This window comes from Cheilinus undulatus, linkage group 13 (genome assembly GCF_018320785.1).
Source record: "Cheilinus undulatus linkage group 13, ASM1832078v1, whole genome shotgun sequence".
Taxonomy (NCBI): Eukaryota; Metazoa; Chordata; class Actinopteri; order Labriformes; family Labridae; genus Cheilinus; species Cheilinus undulatus.
Genome location: NC_054877.1, coordinates 12,877,051 through 12,902,169, shown reverse-complemented (window position 1 = coordinate 12,902,169; position 25,119 = coordinate 12,877,051). Strand labels below are relative to the sequence as shown.

The 25,119-nt window shown below is 37.9% G+C and overlaps 1 protein-coding gene across 3 annotated transcripts in view; it reads right to left on the bottom strand.

Moving 5' to 3' along the window:
- LOC121520419 (guanine nucleotide exchange factor VAV3-like) overlaps positions 1–25,119 on the bottom strand; it is a 114,291-nt gene that overhangs the window by 51,839 nt on the left and 37,333 nt on the right. For all 3 annotated transcript variants that reach the window (XM_041803853.1, XM_041803854.1, XM_041803855.1), the window contains exons 10-15: positions 24,624–24,719; positions 18,750–18,818; positions 17,225–17,311; positions 14,598–14,683; positions 12,962–13,094; positions 7,706–7,815 (exon numbers count right to left, since the gene is read on the bottom strand). In XM_041803853.1, coding sequence (XP_041659787.1) covers positions 7,706–7,815; positions 12,962–13,094; positions 14,598–14,683; positions 17,225–17,311; positions 18,750–18,818; positions 24,624–24,719 — 581 coding nt within the window. The remainder of the gene's footprint in view (positions 1–7,705; positions 7,816–12,961; positions 13,095–14,597; positions 14,684–17,224; positions 17,312–18,749; positions 18,819–24,623; positions 24,720–25,119) is intronic.

Below are 25,119 nucleotides of genomic sequence, written 5' to 3'. Positions count from 1 at the left end.
AAGTGGTCACAGTCTCTGATCATCTGACCAGTCTTTTAACAGTTCCTCAGTCTTACTTTAAATCCTGAGAAAATAGAGATTATATTATTATGTTATTTTATTGTCTTTGTTAGTTGCGATATATCTGACATGTTTATTAATATATTATATATATTATGTTTGAGATGTTATTTTATATATTTTGGATATAAACTTGTCATATAGAGTCATTGTTTCTCTTGGCTTACCTGAAAAGACCTCAAAAAATGTGCCATTCTTTGTAAGCATGTCTAAATGTTGTTTATTGACTGTATTTAACCTTGCTGCACCCCCCTCATAACTTCTACCACTTTGGAGATTACTTTCCTAAGTAGTGTATTCCCTGCTATGGATGGAGATCAAAACTTGGGTATGTGAAGACCCAGTTCTGTATTTTTTCAAAACCAGGGACTCTGTAATGTTACAGCTTATCGACACTTCTATCGAGTCTCTCAGGTTCTGTGATGTAACATTATTTGATCACATCACTGGTATAAAAATGAGGGAGGGGACATAAGCTTAAAGAATATAGGCACTGTGCATCAAATTAAAGCAAATTACTGCAACTTAAAAAAAGACTCATATCACTGGCTTTTGCTAATAATGGGCAATTTTCAATAGAATCTGTTCAGATCAGTGCTGGAAAGTGCTCTCGAACTTTGTACTAAGTCCTCTCAGTTAAAAGTGTAAATCCTGTGTTGAAATCCATGGTGAAATTGTTAGAATAGAAGCTATTAGCAGACAGACGGTTATATCATGAGAAATGTGTTATTTCAGCAATATAAACAAGTATGAAAGATTTTACCTTTTGAACTTTATAGCACTTTATTTAAAATTTAATTTTGTCTTTCAACCAAACAACAGAAAAGTATTGATATTGGTACTGATAAGAACTCAGATCTTTAAGGAGTATCAATAAGGATATCATCATCAATAAAAACTGACAATCTGCATTCCTACCACTGCAAAAGTGAAGTGAAAAACAGATGGTCATTATCCCAGCAGTATGCAGCGCTTAACAAATTTATTAGACCACCACCCAAAGTAAGGTTTATGCCACAGCTGCCCTAAATTAATAGCATTGCTAATTACCAAAATCATTTTTTATGTTTCTACAATGGTTAATACACCAATATGTAGAAGCTCTTTAACCCAAATGATATTTTTAATGCTAAAATATCATTATTATTGTTATCCATGAATTTTCACATTTACTGATTTACAAAAAAAAAAGAAAAAATAGTGCTTGATTAATCTCTGACTTCTCAGAGAATCCCAGTGAGCCGGCTCAAATTTGGGTATGAAAAGGTGAATTTAGTTTGAAATCCCTCATTCCTGTTCAAAATGGTAAAACGTGAAGAGCTCACTGAAAATGAAAGAGTCCACATTAACATTGGTCTCTGAGAGAAATAGGGAAAGACAAAGTGTTCTCACAGTGTGGTCAAGTATGCTTTGGAGTCAATTGCAGAGACTGGTACTTACAAAATGCGCCAAGGAAGAGGCAAGAAATCAAAGTTAACTGAAGCAGATGTCAGACACCTCAAGATTTTAAGTGCTAGAGACAGAAGGAAGAGCACTGCTGAACTTCAAGCAGAGATGAATGCTTCTAGATCAGAGTCTGAGAAAGTCTCCAGAATGACCGTAAACAGACGACTGATGGAACAAGGCTTAAAGGAAAGAATAGCTGCTAACAAGCCATTATTGAGGCCTGCAGACATCCAGAAACACCTCAGATTTGCCAGGGAACACAAACACTGGACTGTTGATGACTGCAAGAAGGTACTCTGGATGGACCAGTCTAAGTTTGAACTCTTCGGTCAGCATCGTCGTGTTTATGTCCACAGAAAAGCCGGAGAACGTTTTGATGCCAGATGCATTGCACCCACAGTGAAACACAGTGGAGATTCCATTATGGTATGGGGTTCCATTTGTGGATACGGCGTGGGCAAATGATTGAAAATGGACGGTATTATGAACAAGAACGTCTACCACAACATCTTAGTGCATCATGGAATCCCTTCTGGACTGAATCTGATGGGTTCATATACCAACAAGACAATGACCCCAAGCATACTTCAAAACTGCGCAGAGACTATTTGACCAAGAAAAAGGAATCTAGAGTACTGGAACTGATGGACTGGCCAAGTCAGATTTGAATCCTATTGAACAAATTTGGGATTTAGTAGATTCAAAGATTCATGGCACAAAAGTTTCATCTAAAGCAAGTCTGTGGGAACAGCTAGAAACTATTTGGAACTCAATAACAAAAGAGACTGTGGAAAAGTACATAAAAACAATGCCAGCAAGAATGCAAGCTGTTATCAAGGCCAAAGGAGGCCATACAAAATATGAAGTTTTTTGGTTATTATGAGTGAAAAAAGGACTATTTAGTTGTTTCAGTTTGATATTTGCCAAATAAATAACAGTAACATTTTTAGTTTTAAACAAGTTTTTGAAAGATTTCTAAAATATGTATGTTTTCTCGTTTTTATGACAGGTAGTCTAATAGAGTTGTTAAGCACTGTAGATTCAGAGCTTTAACAGACAGAGAGTGACGTTTGTCTGCTCTTATATATAATATATATATAATATATATATTATATATATATATATGTAACAAATAGATAAAAGAAACACAGCAACTTGAATACATAATGCAGAAATGCTAGAAAGCTCCTATTTAAGGAATTTTTACAAACATTTATAATATCTTTGATAAAGAGTGCTGATGACTCACCAAAGAGTTGTGTTTTCTCTTCTTATGATGATAACAAACACCAGATCTGGGTCTATATACTGTTAAAAACACTATTTAAAAAGTAAATTTTCAGGCAAAAAAGTGGAATTAACTTCAATGGGTGTGCTTGGATCCTTTACTCATGCAAAACAAAAGCTTTCATGGTCAGCTTCCATCCATCCTTTCCAAGCATATCAGATATTCCATCATCTTTAGTAAACACTGAGGTGAGCCACCTCTGCTAATGCTAACCCCCACACTAAGGATTACTTCTTCATATCTGGATGCCCAAAATAGATGTTAATCTGTATAAGTTTAAGTTTAATTAAGATTTTTCCCTTGGTGCAAAGGTGGGAAACTGGTGGCCCCCTCCTCATCCAGTGCAGCACACATGTCAGTTTCATAATCAATCTCTTGTAAACATGAAGAAAACATGACAAGAATTTCTGACGGCACTGCTAATACATCACAATGCAAAAAGTCCAAATGCATTAGAGCCTAAAGTATAATAAACTCTGATTACTGGTATATGTCTGATTTCTTGCAAGACTTTGACATTTTAATTGGCTGTGATTGTTTCTGTAAAACTCTGTTTATGAAGCATGGCTTAATGCCTTCAAAAACAGATATACAATAAAAATACTTTAACAACTAGCAAATACTCATTGAAAAAGTTGTGTAAATTGGATTAATTTTGTTGTTTATCTCATTTGATTAAGCATTACTATTTGCGTTGCATTAGTTTGTGTGTAGTCATCTACAGCAGGAACATTTTCTTCCATGTAGTCACCAAACAAGCATCCTTAATGATTCCTTTCCCAACAGATGAAAACGTCTTTGTCATGGCAAAAACGACCTGCAATCCATTTGCCTGACTGCCTGAACTGAAAGCATTTCCTTGTTGAATATGTACGTGTAAATGAAAAGGACTTGAATGCATCCAAATGAATCTAAATTGAAGCTGCATGTGTTCACACGTAAGAGAGTAAACATGCATACCAGAAAAAACATAAGCAGCTTTTTTGTAACACTAACAAAGAATGACAGGAAAAACACCTTTTTTTGTATTGAGCCCAACATCCAGAAGCCACTTAAACTGAGAGCTCCCATAAGTGAGTCCTTCATCAGGAGCCCACATCCTCTTTACAGGTACAATTTTCACTTTCTGAATGGGCCCCTTCTGGTGTCATTACCCAAAGCACAGAGGCACGCCGGGCTGTTTTCAGACACAAACCTTTTACCTGTGGAAAAAACACTTTCAAGGAGGGTGTGAAAAATGGCTGTTTCTTCTTTAAATTTGGAAATTACACATGAGGGTTTGGATTGGTGTCAAGGGCCTGGCTGTCAAGGAGGTTGATGAAGCCATTCTGTTTCTGGGCAATAAATAAGAGTTCTTAATATATCCATGTACTTTTATAGAATTGTTAAAATTTAAAAATCAGACACAACGCCTAGTGCTCAGGTTAAAATTAACATAAAATACTAATCTCAATTATGTCCCAGGACTATACTGACAAGTGACAAGTGACAAGAGCCAACAGCATGGTTGGCCATGGCATCATCACCTTCAAAAGAGCCAGGCCCTGACAAATAAGCTCTACGTATTAAAATCACTGTCCCGACTAACCTACCACACTGCCCCTCTCTGACCCCATACTGGAGACTGAATAACCACACGAGTCACGACATCCCAGGATATCAAGTGGGAACCTCCCTTTGCAGGTGTTTTGTCCAGTTAATCCAGGATATCTCTAAGAGTCCGGACAGAAAATTAGTGTCTCAGGGGTCACTCCTCTCCATGCTGGCTCATCACCTACCATCAGTGAAAAGACCATTTATAGTAATAGCCACTGAGACTAACATGCATATTGGCTAAAGATATTCTTTAGAATTAAATAGAAATCATCATTTTTATTTATTTTATTTAATTTTGGAGCATTAATATGATTAGTAGGAATCCTATGATAGGATCTGTTAAATGCCACGGCAATAAAAATGGAAGTCACAGACGCTCAGTATTGTTTTTGATAATCAACAACTGCAAGCAAACACCTGCATACTGTCTAAATCACATATATGCATCAGCAACCTTTGGAAAACTGGTTTGATCTAGCCAGTGGTAAGGGTTTCTCAAAACACAATAGGAAAGGATACAACCTGGCCAAACACGATACAACATGAGACGATACGATAAGATACATAACAAAACATTACATTACAACATGATATTAGATGGCAGGACACAACTCTTTACAGAGCTTTACAGTACAGTGCGATGTAATGTGATGCAATCATATACAACACATTAAAAATATCATGTCAGCAACCTTTTAAAAACTGGGAGAAACTGGCCAATGGCAAGTGTTTCGCAAAATATGATACAGGACAGGATTGGATACAACACAATACAATACGATACAATACAATGGTCTAAAATACCACACGACATGACAAGACAGGACGTAATATAAACAATACAATGCAACACGATGACATATCATACAATATGATGCAACTGAACCGGTAGCAAGAAACCAGAACTTCACTAAGGTTGTCAAGTAGGAACCCTACTTTGTTGGTTTTGAGCTAAGATTCAACACAACTTGACAAGGCGAGACAAGCCAAGCCATAATATGATCAATATGATAGAATACAATAGAACAGAATAGAATAGAATAGAAAAGAATAGAATAGAACAGAATACAATAAGTATGATATGATATGATACGATACGATACGATACGATACGATACAAGGCGGCATGACACACCACTGTATTGTGCGGTACAGCACTGTGCTATGCAAGGCAATGCAGTGATACAATCTAATGCAATACAATATATTACAATACCACATCAGCAACCTTTGGAAAACTGGGTGGAAATGGCCAGAGGCAAGTGTTTCCCAAAATATGATACAGGATAGGATACGATAGGCCTGGGCGATCAGGGCAAAAATCAAAATCACGATTAACTGAACTTCTTACTTTGATTATGATTAATGAATGATTATTCCACCCCCAACCTCCTACTCTGTTATTCTGAAAATACTTGTATAATTTCAAAACAAATAACTGCAAGGAACAGGCACAAACAAACAATGTATTGTTATTTATTAAAACAATTTAAACAAATACATACCAGCTGAATTGAAACTCTTTTTTGGAAAAAATCAAATTTTCCAAGAAAAGTAGAAAATAAATAACTTGTATTTCTTGCTAAAAAAAAAACTGATTTTTATACTGTTGTATAAAAAGTAGAAAATAACTTTACTGCTCACACTGCACAGTTAGCTCTGTGTTTGAGTTTTAGTGGACATGACTAGTACTTCTTCTTCTCTTGGGTTTACAGCAGGCTACATGCCTTGCAACACCTGGCTACCTATCACGTGAGCCAGTAGTTTGTTTTTAAGGGGATTGTACATCAGTAGAGAGAATTACAAGGGAAAAAATGAAATAATTGACACAGCAGGTTTATGTTGGTTAGAGGCTCTTAATGTTGGTTTCTATAATTTTTTGAGTAATTGTGGCAACATTTGGAAAACTGGGTGGAACTGGCCAGTTGCAAGGGTTTCCCAGGATAGGATAAGACAGGACTGGAGAGGATATGATATGATACGATACGATACGATGCGATAGGCAGCAATACAATTAAATACAATGCTATATGCTACAACATGATAAGACACAGCAAGGATTGACGGTTCTCTCCAGTTTCAACCAGATTTTAAATTTTGCCAATATAATTGTGCAATGTTCTACACTTCTGTGTACCACTGATCATTAAAATACTGGAGATTTTATCACTTTCATATTTTGATCAAAATAATTAGATTCAAAACAAAAGATATTGTTTGTCTAGGACATTAAATTCTGTTCCCACTGTATTAACCCAGTATCGGTATCATTTGACTTTAACCAGAATCATATTAAAATTTTCTGGTATTGCAACCGGCTGCACGGAAGTGCACAGGTTAGCGCTGTCACCCCACAGCAAGAAGGTCCCTGGTTCGCTTCCCAGTCAGGGCCTTTCTATGTGGAGTTTGCATGTTCTCCCTTTGAATGCACGGATTCTCTCTGGGTACTCTGACTTCTTCCCACCACCAAAGACATGCGTGTTAGGTTAATTGGTGACTCAGGGATGGGCTCCAGCACCCCTGCGACCCCCCATGGTACAGAATATGGATGGTATTGTGACAACCATGTGTATCGTGTGTTGCCACGCAGCAAACAAACAAAAAAAAAAGACTTTTGATCTATATTGCCCAGCTTAAGCCATTTAGCCATCCAGACACCTAATTGTTTAATCCACACATCAGAAGAGTGCAGTTTTTCTACACTACAATCCAGCACAGTATGAGAGGAGAAAATGTATTCAGGAAGGCCATATCAGGCTGTCAGCATGCAGATCAGGATGCTTCATACATAGCCACCCAAACAAAAACAAAAACGCATTTGCTCAGTCAATCAGAGTGCTATGTCAGAACAACACTGTATTCACCCAAATCAGCATAACAAAGGATGCAGACGGGATATCTGGCAGGGAGAAACCTCCCACTGTTACAAAATAATACAAAAGATACCTCCATAAAGCACTGATTTGAAGAAAACACAGAAGCAGAAAGGCTTCTTTGTAGTTTTTCAGCTCTTTGGCACAGTTTATGTTTGTGTGGGTGTGTATTTCTCTTTGTGTGTCGGTGTGTTATCATACTGTTGTCAGCAGCATGTGCTTGATTACAGCAAAGGCCTGATCAAACAATGCTCATGAAAGAGTCAACACCTCTCTCGGCCTTGGAATAACATGCATGCAAACAAAGACAAATAAACACCACACTCCAACAGACACACACACGTGCAAATACAAGCAAACAGTTTGTTTTGTTCAGTGACACACACGCTGGTCTTCAGCGCTGATTATCAACGCTGTGGGGTTGGTGTGCGTCTGTACTTACATGGCCATTTCAAACTGGTCCAGCCACTTCTTCTTCAACTCTCTGGTCTTAAAGAAGAGCTCAAAGCCCGTGTGCCCCTGCTGGTGTGTCACATAAAACCCGTAGCACCACTGTGGAGGTCGAGAAGAAGACAACAATCAAGTTGAATCTGTTTGACCATGAAAGCTTGTGCATTTGCATGATGAAACAAATACTGTTATAATGATCTCAACTGATGTTCACGCTTAGTGCTGAATGCTGATGTATAATCACTGCTAGGTGTCTCTTGGCATGTTTTATTTCCATCTGTGCCCTGGATTACCGATGCAAATTTGGGCTTTTGACCTTTATTTTGATAGGACAGCAGAAGAGAGACAGGATATATGGGGAGAGTTAGCAGTGGAAGACATGAACCAAATGTTCATTGAAGACTCTAGCCTCTCTACATGCATGTCTACTCTACTAACTGAGCTAAACCAAGCTCTGTTCAGAGCTGTGTAAATTTGTGAATCTCTACTTATCACTGTTAAGACTTTTACTCATTTTAAACATGGATGTTCATTTGAAAAATGGTAATAAAAATGTACATTTCCTGTTGAATTTAGTCTAAGTAATTTGTAATGATATGCAATTTTCTAAGCATTACCATACAACCTCCTCTACCTCTGAGAACTTCTTTAGTAAACAGCCAAAATGCTGGTCTCTGCTCTGGGTGCTTTTATTGTGAAATGCTGCTTCACATTTATGGAGTTACAAACTTCCAAAGCTCTGCAAACGGACTTAAAAAGCTTCTAATATTTGAAGATTTGAAGCAATAAGGGGATCTTAGAGGATTTTATGTGTTTTGAATATTTTTTTCCATATTCAGAGTGTAGGAATCCTTGCCAGTGCCGCAGGACCAATTTTTAAGATATATTTTTGAGCTTTTTATACTTTTATTTTTAGGAGAGGAGAACAGTGGATATAGTCAGAAAAAGGGAGATGCATGTGGTAAAGGAGCCACAGGCCGGACCTGAATCTGGGCCACCTGCGCACATGGGGAGTGACCCAATCTCATCTGTCCCAGCAGGAAGATTTTTTTGAAAACATTGTGATGAGGATGGTACAGTAGAGCTTAAAATGGTTAATTACAAGACTATAAGAATGCTTTTTCTCTGTAGTCAGATGCATAGATTGTGGCTGCTTTCTTCATTTGATCTTAAAACGGTCTGAAGCGTCAGAATTGTAACTTTCTTTTGATGTATAGAAGGGCTATTCAATTACAAATTCAACTAGGCTGATTTTCAAAATCAAGAAATGTTCAGCACCCAGTAAGCAGCTGGTAATGTCAAATTTTGAACCTATACTAGGGGTGTAACGGTACATAAAAATTTCAGTTTGGTACGTACCTCGGATTTGAAGTCATGGTTCGGTATATTTTCGGTATGGTAGTGAATAAATAAAATTTAATTTTTAAGTTTTTAAATTAAATTGTATTAAAATAAATAGGCTGAATAAATTACATTTAAATTATAAATAATGCGGCGACCTCCTTCTAAAAGTTCTTCAGTGATTCAAAATATTAATAAATAAATATATTATTTATTTACTAGGTTTTTTTAATTGACATATATATCCCTTCTTTAAACACTAGAATTTCCCAGCCAACTTGAATGCATCATCACACAACCGCGTAACTGGCTGGTGAGACTTTTTGTTGATCCTCCTCTTTACAGTGACGTTCTAGTTTCAGTGGAGCGTTTTTAAATGCTTTTATTGGTCTGCTAGACGACATGCTGTCAGCTGCTGAATAACTAAATACTGTTGTATTTTATTGGGCAACAAACTGTTCCTAAACAGGACACTTTTATCTGGGTATATTCAGGCTGTTGCTGTGGTTTGTTGTGGTTGTGTGGTTGCCAGGACATTGTGACAGTGAGCTGCGCTCTGGTTTTCTGTCTGAGTATGAGCTTCGTTCCATACATATTCATTCGGTACACATCTGTACAGTACAGAGAGGCCCGTACAGAATCGGTACGGTACGAATACGTGTACATTTACACCCCTAACCAATACAGATCAATTAATTGAAAAATGCACTTTCTATTCAGTCTTTCTTTTTAATTTGGCAACATGACAAAAGCAAAGCAAAAAGTGAATAAAAACACAACAACAGAGCTGCATTTGAACATAACTTGAGGTAGTAGAAATGTAAATAGAATGAAAAAATAAAATGAAATTCTGTAAATAACAATTTTGGTCACATCTTACCAAGGTACATCTTAAAGTGCATAAAAACTAAATTAGCACAGTTGAAGCTACAGTTGAAAAGGACATGTTTTATACTCGGTATCTTGGAGCTACTTCTGTCAGCATGGCTAGCCATGCTTCAAACCAACGCAGTGCATTGTAGGTAGACTGTTGCTAGGCTAAAGCCGGGCGTGCACTGTGCGATTTTCAGCCAACCATACCACAGTCGTGATAGAATGTCATCTCATACTGTTCGACTTAATCGTTTACAACGCACGACTGTTGCGCACGACCTGAGTGCTCACACTGTGCGACTGAAGTCGGGATGGATTGTGACCGAAACTCGCAGAGTTTCCTTTTTAAAAAGTCTCAGGGTCTGAGGGTGGCGTGTTTCTAGTTATATTCTGTCTCTCTCCCCCTTCTATCTCTCATGCTTTCTCTCCCTCTCCCGCTATCTCTCTCTGTCTCACACACACAAACAGTGCCACCTCTGTATCAGCTTCAGGTCCGCAGGTAGGAATATTTTCTGCTCGTTTATTTACGATTCGTGATTTCAGCCGTTGTCATGGCAATTCAGGACGTTGTCTGACCATTTACAAAGGAAAACAAACCCCTAATGTTGTTTATTCTGCTCGCGTTTCTGCTCTCACTGTTAAGTGTCTGGAATCGTATGACCAAAATATCAAACATGCCAGAAATCCTCCCAGCCAGTCGGGAGCAGGTTCTTTAGGTCGTTGTCGGGCTGCGGTCACCCAGCTCAAGCAGAGTGTTGCATTCATGGTCTGAAATACTGTGGGAATTTATGAAAACTTGTGAAACAGGTTTCTCTCTGCATCTCTGGCATGACCACAGTGTGGGCCACTTGGGGGTTGGTTCTGGGCCACTAATTGAATAGGCCTGATGTATAGAATGATACTTAAACAGCAGTTCATGTAAATAATCATGGTAATGAGGAGAAAACACAGTGATGGCCTTGAGGCAGAGCCTCAGACTTTATAAAGGTTTTGATGATAACAATAACAATGGTAATGTCTATTAAAAAGGGGCAGTGCATAATAATGAAAAGCACTGGTATAGGACATGATAGGGTAAATATGTTAGATTATAGCCACTGGCTAATATGTGGTCCCTGGTAGATGTTGCTGAAAACAACAAAATTTAAACATGTGGAGACAAATAAATTACATATAAATGCAATCTTTTATATAAGTATAAACACACATATGCAATTATAAAATGGCCACAACACATGAATAAATCAAGTAACTTGTTTTCATGCAGTAAAGCCAAAGTAGCAAGTAGTAGAAAGTAGCGTTTGCATTCATTGATTTTGGCTGATTATCGGATATATAATAGACCGATACCGATAATCACATAAATGCCAAATATCAGCATCAATATTCAGTCAGGGTGATAATCGGTCCACCCCAGTAGAAATCTTGAGATTATTCATAATTGAAAAATGGCCTGCTTTTTTTTATAATAATAGTGACAAGCAGAGATAAGCAACTCTACTTGCTGCAAACCTGCACAGACTGTGGCTCCATACTTCATAACTAACACTACTGTAGACTATGAGCTCAGTACTGCAGGGGCAGCTAGCAGGATTGCAAACTCTTTGTGATGAAATCAGACAGCACTGAAAAGCTACACAATTGCACAGAAACAGAGTGTCGTGAACTTTGCTGAACTCAGAAAAATCATCACACAGAGAGACAGTTTGAACCTTTTTTTTTCCCTCTAGGGACCCTTTAAACCAACTGCTTATACACTTAAACTTGTACACGCAAACACTGGTGCAACTTCCATCCCAAATTTACTAGCATCATCAAAATTTTAACTAACCCTCCCTAGCATAGCTTTAACAGCTTTGGAGGACTATGTGAAAAATATATGAATCATTTTCTTGTTTTGATAAATTGGTGCCTATTATCTAGTACTACTGCAGCCCTTAACTCTTAATGTGCATCTGGGGAACAATTTTCAATCAATTTCCAACGCTGTCGCCTTTGAACCCTAATCCATTCCAGATTGTTTTGTGATTCTAAAAACAGGGAAACTTGTAGGGTTTACCCGTCAGTGATTGGCCAAGCCTGCAAAGTCCTGAGTGTTTTAGAGCTCTGCTGAGTGTTAAATCATTGATGACTGTGTGGGTGCTCAGTGGCTCCACATTCACACTCTGAAGTTTCATTTAGCAGAAAATGATATATGGCTATAAGCAGCCTTGGAGGACTGCACACATTCATCACCTGGTATTAGCATCTCTGTCCGACAGCACCAGTGTTTGTGTGTTTATGGGTGGATGTAGGTAAACAGCATGTGGATATCTGTGAATATCTGGTGTGGATTCTCCTATTAACCGCATAACTGTGCCAATAAATGTTATGTACAAGACTGTTACTTTGGATATATTATTAAAGACAGCACTAACACACAAATAATCCTAAAAAAGCATCAAAAATGAACATTTTCATGACACAAACACATCCACAGTGGAGTAAATGAGGTTGATAATGGAGTCCCTTTGATGGGAGAAAAAACTCACACAACCATTCCATTCTGGCAAGCTGTCAGTTTTACATTAGCAATCAGCATCGGAGTGAGAAGACACCATCTGTGAGCATACATCAACAAGACATCAACAAGTCCCCTCCACTACAGTACGGCTGCAGACGTTCCCACAAGGCGAAAAAAACATGTTAAAACTGAGCAGGGTGATAAAAGGGGAAAGCCTTGCATGTTTCTATATCAGGATTTTATAGAAACAGCAATAAACTTGCTCCAAAAAAAGAAGAGGATATCATCGTAGATTAGTCTTATTAGGCAGATGACATTTATATAAGCAATAAAATCTGCAGCCAAACAGACAGCAACATACCGCTGTGTGGTTTATTAGTCTGAGCGGCAAACATTGGAAAGCTTATTACAAATGTGAGGAAGATACAAACACAGAGCCAATATTTGATGCAAAGCAAAGAGCAGAAATACTAATAAAGAGGAGAAGCTTCTTTTTATTCAGACACAGTGAGGTATATTGAGCAGACTGACCTTTTTGCACTCTCTGTCTGAGGTGGGGTTGTTGGTGATTTTGAAGTAGTTGAGGTCGAGTACGTCCTTCATCTCATAGTTGTCTCCTCGTCGCTTGCAGACAATGACAGCCACATCAAATAAAAAGATATGTCTGTAAAGAGATGAAGGAATGTTTTATGCTCATATTTTCGTACTGAATAGAACAAAGTCTAATTTCAAAAAAGTTAATTTAAAAAGATGCAGTGATTTGAAAATCCTTTTCAACCTTTATTTATCTGAATACAGAACAAAGACAAGATGTTCAAACTGATAAACATGGCTGTTTTATATGATCTAAATTTGATGCCTAAGGCTGCAACTCTTTCATAAAAGTTGGGATAGGAGCAATAAAGGTCTGGGAGAGTTGTGGAATGCTTCTGGAACATTCTCAGGTACATTAGAAACAGGTGGTACTACCATGATTGGGTATAAAAGAAGCAAACCTTAAAAGTGCAGTCCTTTTAAATTAACACAGTATGCCTCTGCATCTACAAATGCTGTTAAGCAAAGTAAAAGCCAAAAATCGACAACATTAGAAGCGCATCTAACTACTGTGGGCCTGAGGTCATCTGAGATGGACTGGCCTAACGTGAAAAAGTGTGCCATGGCCTGCAAGTCCACGTTTCAAATTTTTGGAAATAGTGGCTATCCAGTCCTCTAGGCTAAAGAGAAAAAGGACCAACCCAGAGTTTAATCAAGTGCAAAGTTCAAAAGCCAGCGTCTGTGATAGTGTTGAGGTGTTTAAGTGCCCATGGAATGGGTAACTTCCACATCTTTGAAGGCGCCATCGATACAGAGAGGTACATACAGGGTTTGGAGCAACATATGCTTCCATCCAGATGATGTCTTTCACAGGGATGTTCCTGCTTATTGCAGAAAGAAAATGCCAAGCCACATTCTGCACAAGTCACAACAACATGGCTTCACAGTAAAAGAGTGTGAGTACTAGATTGGCCTGCATGCAGCCCAGACCTGTCTCCTATTAAAAATGTGACACATCATGAGGCACAAAATAAAAAAGGAACCCCGCACTGTTGAGAAACCTCATATTTACATCAAGAAAGACTAAGAAAGAATTCCACTTTCAGTACATCAACAATTAGTGTCTTCAGTACCAAGATGCTAACAGTGTTGTTAGAAGAAAGGTGATGTGACCAAGCAGTAAACATGCTCCTGTCTCAACTTTTTTGAAAGGTGCTGCAGGCTTCAAATTCAAATGTGTGCATAATAATTTTTTAATTACTTTAAGCATAAAATATCTTGTATATGTGCTGTATTAAATTCAATATAGGTTGAAATCATTTCCAAATCACTGTATTCTATCTTTAAATCACATTTACATAATGTGCCAAGTTTTTTGTGTCAATTCTCTTAAGGATTTTGTTGGATTATACACATCCGTTCTGTGTGTCTAAGCAAGTTCTCAGTTTGCTCAACAGCAATATTTAAAATAAATTATTTACAGTATATGCTTCATGTTGCTTATATGCTCTTATATGGAAATGTTTTGCACAGGTATGTTTAACTAGAGCAATCTACATCAGATATTTAAATGTCTGGTTTTTCCTGTCAATCTTTATTTCCCTTCCAGGCGTTAAAGTAGAGGTGTGTTAACCTGTCCTGTTTCCTCTTGTCAAGACTGGAAACCATGCGCACTTCTCCGTCTCCTTTTGGTCGACCAAAGCTGATGAGAGGCTGATTCTGAAAGTGAAAGAAAAAAGCACGGAAATGAGAAAGGGTATCTAATTTTTGGATAAGTTTTGTGACACCGCAACATTTAGTGTTAATATCGTCTCATGTAGTGCCGGACAGTTAATTTTGGCTATGATTGTATCTTCCAGTGATCATAAAAACAAGACATTCAAAACTAAACCATAATTGTTCCACATGCTGTGTTATATTTGTTTTGTCATGTGTGCTAATTGGAGTGCACCCGCTCTCCCTCTCCTCACAGCACAGGTGTGTGCCTGCAGTGTCACACCTGAATGCACTAAATGCTCATATTTTTAATTAACAGAACTAGTTCAGTTTACACATCATGGGTGAAAACTGGGCAAAGTTCACTCTGAAGCCACCATTGTTTTCATGCATTGCAAGGTTTTTGCATCTTTTAAAACACACATTTTTAATGTAAACATGATCATTCCTTAAGAATGTGTTTGTAACGTCAATACAACTGTTTAACTGAGACAGGATAATAACTTAAACCACCTCTGTACTGGTATGAAAAATAGAAAGTAAAATGACAAGTGATTAATATGTCCATTCTAACGACAGGCATTAAATTTAATTCAGTTATGCAAACAACTCTTCAGCCTCTTCTGTATGAAATTGGTAATTGTGAAACTTATAGTCAATTTTAAAAATAAAAATGGGAACTATTTAATGGTTTGGTGAACTCAGTTTAAAATGTTAAACTGTGAATCATCAGTGTGAACAGACCAATGCAAAATAGCACATAATTTAAAGGAGCCGTGGTCGTCCTGTCAATCGAGACAGGATCAAACCGGTATAAGGTCAGCTGATAAGACACGTCGCAGCAATGTAAGAACATGCAGAAAAAAATCTTGAGGAGACAGTCTGAACCTATTTGGCGTCATCCACAATCATGTTCGATAATCATGATCTTGATATAGATCATAATCAAGCTCTAATCTTAGGTACTGTGAGAAGAGAATGAGTTAAAAGGATATACAGTTGTTTTCATGAGTTCTGGGCACATAGGATGCTAAGGATCCATCACAATGTGCCATGACCTGGCGCTGGAAAAGGGTGGGTGACAAGGCCACAGTCCATCTCAACACGTTGACACACGTGTGTCACTCGGACGATGTCAAGCTCAATGGCATCTCTTTTTTCCTCCACAGCATAACCAGGGGCTTCTTGCAAACTTACTACCTGCCTGATCAGTACCAGCAGCCCTGCTTACCTGCCACGACTACCCCTTACCTCACCCTAAAGGTGTAGACTTTGTTGTTTTTTTTTAACAAATTACTTTCCCATGCCCCTGGTCATATACAAGGACATCCAGAACTTGACCTGGGTTCTGTCAATCCTCCTGAGGTGGGCTTACCTGCCATCACACGCCTTACTTCAGCCTCAATTTTTGGCCCAGCATGCCTAGAAATTCTGCACAGTAGTGTACCTTTGAAAAATGGCTTGAATTGAGATATACAGAGGATAAACAAAGTGGCCGTATATAGCAGCAGTTACCACTGTCACATCAGAGCTAGAAAGCCAGTTTTTTGTATCTCAGTCTGGCCATCAATTAAAAGGAAATACAAGTTAAAATAAACATGTGAATCAGGACATTTTTTGTATTGCTGAAGACAATTTCATGGCAACTTATCATCTCACACACCAACATTTTAAATTTAAAACAACACTTTTTTCTAGTGTAAAGCATGTTTTTCGTGTTTTTTACTTAGAATTCAAGTCATTTTTCATCTAGATCAGTGGGTTCGATCTTGTGGTATATTCTTATTCTTTTATGTGCTGTATTGGGCTGGTCATGCCTCACAACAAGAATCTTTCTTGTTCAAATCCTGTGAGACAGGGCCTTTCTGTGGTTAAGTTTGCATGTTCTCTCCTCTTTTCCTCTTCCTTTCTCTCTGGAGACTCCGGAGGGTCCAAAGACATGCTTGTTAGGTTAATTGGTGACTCTAAATCGTCAATAGGTGTGAATGTTAGTGTGCCTGGTTGTTTTCTCTATATGCCAGACTTGTGTGTAGTCCAAGGTGTTCCAATCCTCTTGTCTAATGACAGTTGGGATTGGTTCACGTCCCTAGAGACCCCAAACGGGACAAGCAGTATAGCTAATGGATGGATGGAGAGATATTGATATACTTTTTCAGTTATCTTATATCTCTTTCTTTTCTGATCCTCTCTTTTTAAAACCGTGTGCCTTATTTTTGTGTCACATTTCTTCCAATGCTCTTCTTCTATAAGGCACTCTATGTATGAATGGTGCTTAGAAATCCACTTGCCTTACCTCGCCTTTTGGTAATATTGAGCCAAATCCAACGTCTCTTAATTAAAAGCAAAAAATAAACAAGAAACAAACAGACCAGAAGTAGAGAAAGCCCCACGTCTGGTCCAAAAGACGTTATTGGCTGTAACATTAATTTCAAATCTGAGCGTCTACCAAAAAAAGAAAAGCACATCTTGTCCTGATACTTTGCTCTCTTACAAAGTTTGCTCTAACCCCTGCTGACAGCTTTAGAAAAAGATTTTTTGGTTTACCAGGTTTTCAATGGACCTCTGGTACTGGTCGATCTCCCTCAGAGTCTCATTATCTCTCTTCACCTCGTTGACGTACTGAGCCAGGTCCTGGGTTGCACAGACACAGACAACCAACACATATTTCATTAGTTTAGTTCAGCCTGAAGGTACTGACGTCAGTCATATAGTCTGGTACGTTCATGTGTAAAACCCAGTAGGAAAACAGCACTGGTCATATTTTGTGCTGCTGGAACTGTTGCAAAAAGTAAGGTCAAATTGTTAAAACAGCTCATGTGACTGGTATCTCAAAATGACTTTTGAGCATTGTCGCCAAGACAACTGATTATAAGCAACTTAAGGCTTGATTTTTATTTGTAAAGTCACATATTAGTCACTTATCTGCCCGCCTTTCATCCTGTTTCTCTCCCAGCTTTCTCCAACGTTCCCCTTATTACGACCCCTTACCCCTAAAGCCCCTGATACACAAGCACAAAGAGGTGAGAAGCAAGACAGTGGTTGTCAACAAAATTGCAGGATTTCTGGACTGTCTTCAGCTAATGATTACTTGGCAAACAATGTCTAAAAATAAGCAGGCAGAATACGGGAAAAGGTGCTATACAGAGTGGGAGAAAGATGTGTTAAAAGAATGTATCCAACCATAAACAGTGGCAGATTTAGCAATTTTAGGGTCCTAGGCGAACACAAGCAAGGGGCCCTCCACACCCATTGCTCTCCCCCCTTTTATTGATCAAAGGAAGTCCTAATTGTAACTTGATGTAAAAGGAACCCAAACAGCTGTTTAGCAATGATTTTTGTAAAGAAATGTCTAGATATCTTTTAAATGTCTATTTGGAGACTCTAAATAGACATCTAGTAGCCAAATGTTATCAGAGCTGTGAGATAATAAATGTAAATGGTTTTAAGCCACTGTCATACGACCAAGTTTATTTATTATTTCACACTTTTTTAATGATTGTGCTTTTACCCCTTAAATTCCAAGCCCCAAGACCAGTGCTTGAAAAAAGGCTTATGTGTTCACAGGGCCCCTAGTAATCCATCCTAATAGTAAAGTTCGGCATAGCCCTTAAGTGAGACATGAGTCAAAGGCACGGTGCAGATTTTGTAAGTGTGAAAATGTGCACATCATGTGGACTAATTAACTGATAAAAAAAAAAAAAACATCCAAAATACACACAACACAATACTCATCTAACTTGATCTTCTTTTGTTGACTTTGATAGAAGCTTGAAAAGTATAAAGGAGCTTTTTTCAGATTTTTTAAAAAGACGGGGAAACAGCTAGCCAAGCACTTAAAAGTGCACTTCTACATTCACAATGGAAGTGGTCCCAGGATGTGCATGGACTCTAATGTTGCTTCCAGCTCACATGAGCATCCTGGGACCGCCTCAAGCGTGAACATGGAAGTGTACTTTTAAGTGCATTTCTCCCTCATTTTAAGGCATTTATGAGTGAAAACAAAATGTTGGTTTTCTCTTTAGGAAATAACAGTGTAGATGGGTGGAGCTGGATAGCATGTAAGACTCACTTTCATGGCATCAAGAGCGATCTTCAGGTTAGTCTTGTCAGCAGCATCGTGAGTGTGTTTGACGAGCTCCTGTAGAAAGATGTCAGATAGGAATGAGAGACAAGTTCAAACAGGAAACACACATGCAAGCTAACATATCTACCACTACTCACTGAATAATTGATTCATTAATTTATATCTACTAGAGTGGTGTCCTAGATCCTTTTTAAACAGAAATTGTTAAAGGAGAAGACTCTATGGACGCAGCGGTTTTCTGTTGTGGTTTTCCCCTTCTTCTCATCTGGCTACGATTTTTTTAATTTTATCATTATTATTCTTAACATTTTCAGGATGTTCAAATAAACAATTAAATTGAATAATAATAAGCAATAATGGTATATTCATCAAAGGTAGGCTTAGCACGAGCTACCTGTGGGTGGTATATACAGTACTCCTGTAGATTTCCGCCTTATTTCAAGAACAACAGGGATCTATTTGAGATGGCAGGCAAAAAAAAAGAAAATACAGTACTCACAATCTCAGAGTGAAACATCAATGAAGGATTTATAGGAGGAGCTAAAACTTCCAAGAAGAGTGTAGCCCACTAGCCAGCCAACAAGGGGCATAAAAATAAGTTATTGTACTATTAAAAGTTTTAAATGTTGTTAAATCCCTCTCAAATAACCAAATAGTTGTATAAAAAATAAATGTATTTATTGTTGTTGCATTCCTGTTCAGGACTGACAGTCACATTAGGTCTTAGCCTTTAGCGGTCCACGATCCTGCAGGCATGATTTCATCATGTGCTACTTTTGTCACAGGACAGCATTAAAACAAAGCCACATTCTGCATTGCAATCACTTTGTGTGGAAAGCATGATCTTAAAGTTTTTGTTTGAACTCCATAGGCCAAGAAAAACATAAAACATGATCATTTTAATTTGATATAAAAATTCATGTTATACATGTAGGACAGTGGACCATGCTGTACAGGACACTGGTATTTTGTCATAATTTCAGCATATTGTAATATCTTTTTTAAAATGACAATATATTGTTTTACATAATGATTTTTAAAAATCCATTTTGTGGGATGGTGTGTTTTTGGAGAGCCTTTACATAATACAGTAAATTAAACTTTAAAAAACATAGTTTTCTTTTTATAAAGTTGAGATATTGCTGAAAAAGATGAGCATGGTATACATTTTATGAGTGGTTTATTTTTTCAAAAGAAAATTAACAAAATGGCAAAATAGCCAGTTGACCTCTAACGGTTAAGCTTGTTCTAAGTTTTTAGTTCTTTAGTAAACAAAGCAAAAAGACTGAAAATGACCTCTGTTTCACTTCTGCTCTCACCAACATAGAGACGTTTATTTTATCAACATTTCAGTGAGGTACAGTGAAATCTATCAGTAGTCCTCTGTGGAAATCCCTGACTTCATTGATCTTGAAACAGGAGTTCAACTACAAGAAGTACATGACTCAAACAATCTTATACCAATCCAGACTGAGTCACTTCAGCAGCAGATATAATTACATCCAGTAAAATAATATAATTTATAGTTTGTTTTCCTTAGTATAACACTAGTTTGATGACTTTACCGAGTTAGAATCATGTGCAATTAGCAGCATCATATGTAGGTTTGTCTGCTGTACGACACATGGACTTACGCTTGATTCTGGCCAGATGCTGCTTGCTAATTAAAAGCTGCAAATACTACTTTTGCAGCACAACATGTGTTGTGTTGTAGAAATGACACAAACAGGATTTAATCATAACATTATGTATATGTTATGTCAGTTATATCTGCCAGTTAACCAATTATTATTTTGTTTAAATATTATCATAAATGGAGGCATTAATTATTCACGTGCAGGAGTGCTTCTTTCCCGAGCTGAATTCACTCTGCCGTCATCCTTGTTCATCACTTCTTCCCCCTTTTAATCCCTTTTCACCCCAGTCCCAAAATGTCTCCTCAGGGGGGACCGCTGAGAACACGTGGGATCGCCACCATTTACCGTGGAGGCCTTTACCCTCCACAGCAATTTAAAACAGCTGTCTAGTCATTGTGCTCGCCTGCCCTGTCAGCTATAGTCTGACCTCTCATTCATACTAACCAGGGGAGAAGGTGTCACACAGTTAGCGGTGAGAGTGGGAGCACTGTGAAAGGCTGCATGTCTGCGAGAGTGCGACGACTGCATGGCAAGTGTGCGTATAAAAGTCAGCTCAAGTAAAGTCTGTTCAGTGATGGGGGGATAACTTGGCAATCTGTTTCACAATCAGGTGACAGACTCTCAATATTAAACATCATCCTCTTAAAACTCTCTATTATAAGAGAAATTCTTCAAATTACTTCTGATCTATTAGAACAGGATGTATAGAAATCATATTTCATTTATTCGATGTGCTTTCTTTAGGAAATGTGAGATATAATGGCTGAATGTGAGAACAAGCAGCTCGTTGAAATAGAAGGTTTTTGTGCAGTATGAATGTGATGTGACTCTTTGAAATGAGCCAAATATGAAGTAAAAATGTGGAGGATGTCGCCCTCATGTGGCCGTTTTTTATACTTTATGAAACCCACCACCCAAGTCAGTCAATACTATTGATAAATTTGAGCAGTGAATTAGCTCACACTTTCAGTAAAGAAATCAAATAACAGTGGCATGTATGTAAAGCTTTTTTGAGTTATCCATGATTTAATGAAACTCTGCTCCTGGTGTCTTGGATGAATTAGTAACCCAGATTTTCTTGCTGAGTTTGTTGATGAAATCATGGTATCTGTAAGATAGTAGAACTGTAATGGCACACAAGATTTTTTGCTCAGTACTGTTTCTGGTTTTGAAGCCAGTTTGATACCTTTTCAGTACAATAAGTGAAAAAGTAAGGCGTAAAACTTTTTTTTTCTGTGTCAAGATCTTGAAAACTTTCAGTTTTCACTTCATCTAAAGTGAAGCATTAATGGCTCAGACACCAAGGGCTGCTGAAGATTATTTCTATTTTTATAGAAAAATAAAATACATGAAAATGAACAGAATCAGGGATACACAAATCATATACATACCACTTAATTTCTCTCTTTTTGCTTTAGTTTTTCTAAGGCTAACCTCACCGTAGGTTAACTGGTGACACTGACTGTAGGTGAGTGTGAGCATGCCTGGTTGTCTGTCTCTATATGTCAGCCCAGCGATTAACTGGTGACCAGTCCAGGGTGTACCTCGTCTCACAGCTGACAGCTGGGGGGGGGGGTGTCCACAATCATCTCACCAATCCCACATTAATAACACACATTGATTAAGGTGTGCCAGCATCTCCTTGCAGCCACAGTGATGTAAAATAAGTCCACCACTGCTCCATGATATCTCATGTCAGAAGAACGTCAGAACGTCAGAAGTCATGCCCACTTTTTTTAATTGATCTCTTGTTTAATTTTCAGTCCATAGGAAGTTCTGTGTTTGAATCATTGACCTCTAAAAGTAGGGCTGTACCCAAACAGGAAGTCAGTAATCCTTAGTTTAAGACAGCAAAATAAATCCATGACATGAAAACTGTTTGAAATGCAATATCCACCTTATTCCTAGCCCCCATGATTCTTTGCATGAAATATGGGCACAATTTCCGGTCCTTTCTATCTGAATGGGACTTCTCATGGAAACAAGATGCTAAATGTGATTTTTTTTTTTTTTGGGGGGGGGTGCTTTTCATGCCTTTACTGGATATAGGAAGGACAGTGGGTAGACTCGGAAACAGGGAAGAGAGTTGGGAGACACATGCGGTAAAGGGCCACAGGCAGGATTCAAACCCTGGCCGCCCGCGTACATGGGTAGCACCTTAAACCACTCGACCATCTGCACGCCTGCTAAATGTCATTATTACAGCAATTTGGACATTAAAATACATATTTATATTAGTGTATATATTAATATGTTAAAATATGCCTCTATCGTTAGCAACTGCATTAGAATACATGTATTCAATGTACTTCCATCTTAGCACCGGAGGTTTCGCCCACATTCCAGTTTACAGTAGCGGCCCCTGGAATAAGGTGGATAGAGGAATTTTAAAATCGTGATTAACTACAGAAATTCTGAGATTAACTGTGATTTTCAAATGTTAACAATGTTGCTTTTGATAACCCTAGTTTTTTCCTTTTCCTTATTTGTTTGATCCTGTTTTTGTTTAAGGTGTTTTTGATCTCTCATTCTGTCTGTCCACCTCTGTCATTGTCGTCTTCATTGTCAGTTTAGCTCCAATAATCTGTCAGTACTTCTCTGTGCCATCTGTATATGTAACAAAGTTTCATCCAAATCTGTTGTAAAGTACTGAAGCACTATTCCTGCACATTAAAAACATTAAAAGTTTAAAAGGAACGCATAGATGCATCATTTTATTATTAGCATTGTAACATCATTACCAGTCAATGTCAGCTTTTCTGACAGATGTCATCCATCTGTAAATAATGCAGACACAAACTGATGTCATTAGCAGATCTGCTGTGTACTATAAAGTTAATGCTTATATGAAGCAAAGCTAACAGCTGATTTAGAGAAGAGGTTCATTATTGGGCAGAAGATGCAACCTCTTGGATAAAATCTGACCTGATTTGTGTCGAACAAAGGAAAGATGTTGGCCTTTTGGTTGTGGCATCAGTTATTGGCAAAATTTTCTGTTTAAGTTTTCATTCATCCAGGTCATGGTTATGCAAACCTTCAAGAGGGGCAACAGGGGGGCAAACGATAGGGGAATCCCATTTCTACCCTTACCCCTTCCTCTTAGCCCTTCCCTATTTGTCTTCCTCTTCCCCTTGAAACAGAGTGGTAAGGGTTAGGGGTGAAAACCTTCCTTTAAGAAACGAGACGCCACTTGATTGCTGTTGATCATCACACATTGCCAATAAACAATACTTCATCAGAGGTGACCATAAAGTTGTTCACCTGATGAGAACGCGCAAAACCAAGAGGTAGGGCTAAGATAAGGTCTACGGGGTTGTCAATGGGATTGGCCGCTAAACTAAACTAAACTTATACAACCAGGAAAACCTCAATGAGCTTAAGATTCTCATTTACAACAGTGTCCTGGTATCACCATCAACTTCTGTTTTTACAATCAATGCATTGCTAAACAGAGTACAAATAGAACAAAGCTGCTCTATACAACCAAAAAAGCATCAAATAAAATTTAGTTAAAATCTTGTTGATTTTCATAGATATTAATAACCTAATAACTAAACTTTAGCAGTCTGAAATGTAATTAGTACCTCTAGCAATGCTTATCTATGGTTTGGTGGAAAGTTAAGAAAGTAAAATGTTTTGAACAAACGCTTAACAAAGGGGCAAAGTTGGCCTGGGAGGTAGCTCGTGCTCCATGTGCACAGGCAGCCTGGGCTTGAGTCCAGTCTGTGGCTCTTTCACCACATCATTCCCCACTCTCTCATCTCTGTTTACAGCTCTGGGGATTACTACAGAGTTTTTTTCATGGCTGATTTCAGCAGGTGAGGAGGATAACTGCCTGCAGCTGCTAAACTCAGTGTTGTTAGTCTTCAATTTACTTGTTGACGATGCCAATATGCTTGAAGCCTGTTTTCCTATACTTTTGTAGGAACTTAAGTATGTTTGTGCATCAGTGACTCAACAATGTACGATGTCAGATTTGAAGAACGTTTTTTCAGTACAAATTTTGACCAGTATGCATCTTCTCTGTGCTGATCAAGAGTTCAGTATGAATACATGTACCTCTACACTCCTGTAAGATCAATACTTTTAAAAAAACTTGAGGAAAAATCACTAAAATTCAACCAAACAACATAAAATCAGGGATGTCAAAAATTAACCATAGCCTTCAATCCACATACATGGTTTTAATTTCTGAAATACTGTGTCATTTAACCTCTCTTACCTGCAGAAGCAGGTGATACTTGAGCACCCTCTGCATGGGAACAACCAGCAGGTCTCTCAGTGTAAACTTTCCATTGTTGGCTCTCTTTGAGCATTCCTGGAACAGACACAAAACACATATTCATAACATCATTAGCAGCACTGCATGATTACAAAGATGACACTTAATATGCAACATTATTGAGGGTGCACAACATTTAGTCTGCTGTGTTAAACATTTTGCATTGTATTCATGCAGTATAACTCATCGTAAAATAACGGTGACTAGGTAATATAATTTAAAGTGCAATAAAGTTTCATGTGAAATCTAATTTATGGTTCATAAAATTTAATATGCAATAATAATTATGGTGAATAACATTTGCTGTACAATAAAAATCCATGTAAGGTGCAGTAATATCCAAATATCCCAAAGCACTTGAGACTGCAGTGAATGCATAAGACTTTATATTTTGTATTAACCCTTTTATTTAACTATCGTCTACCAGTTTTATAAT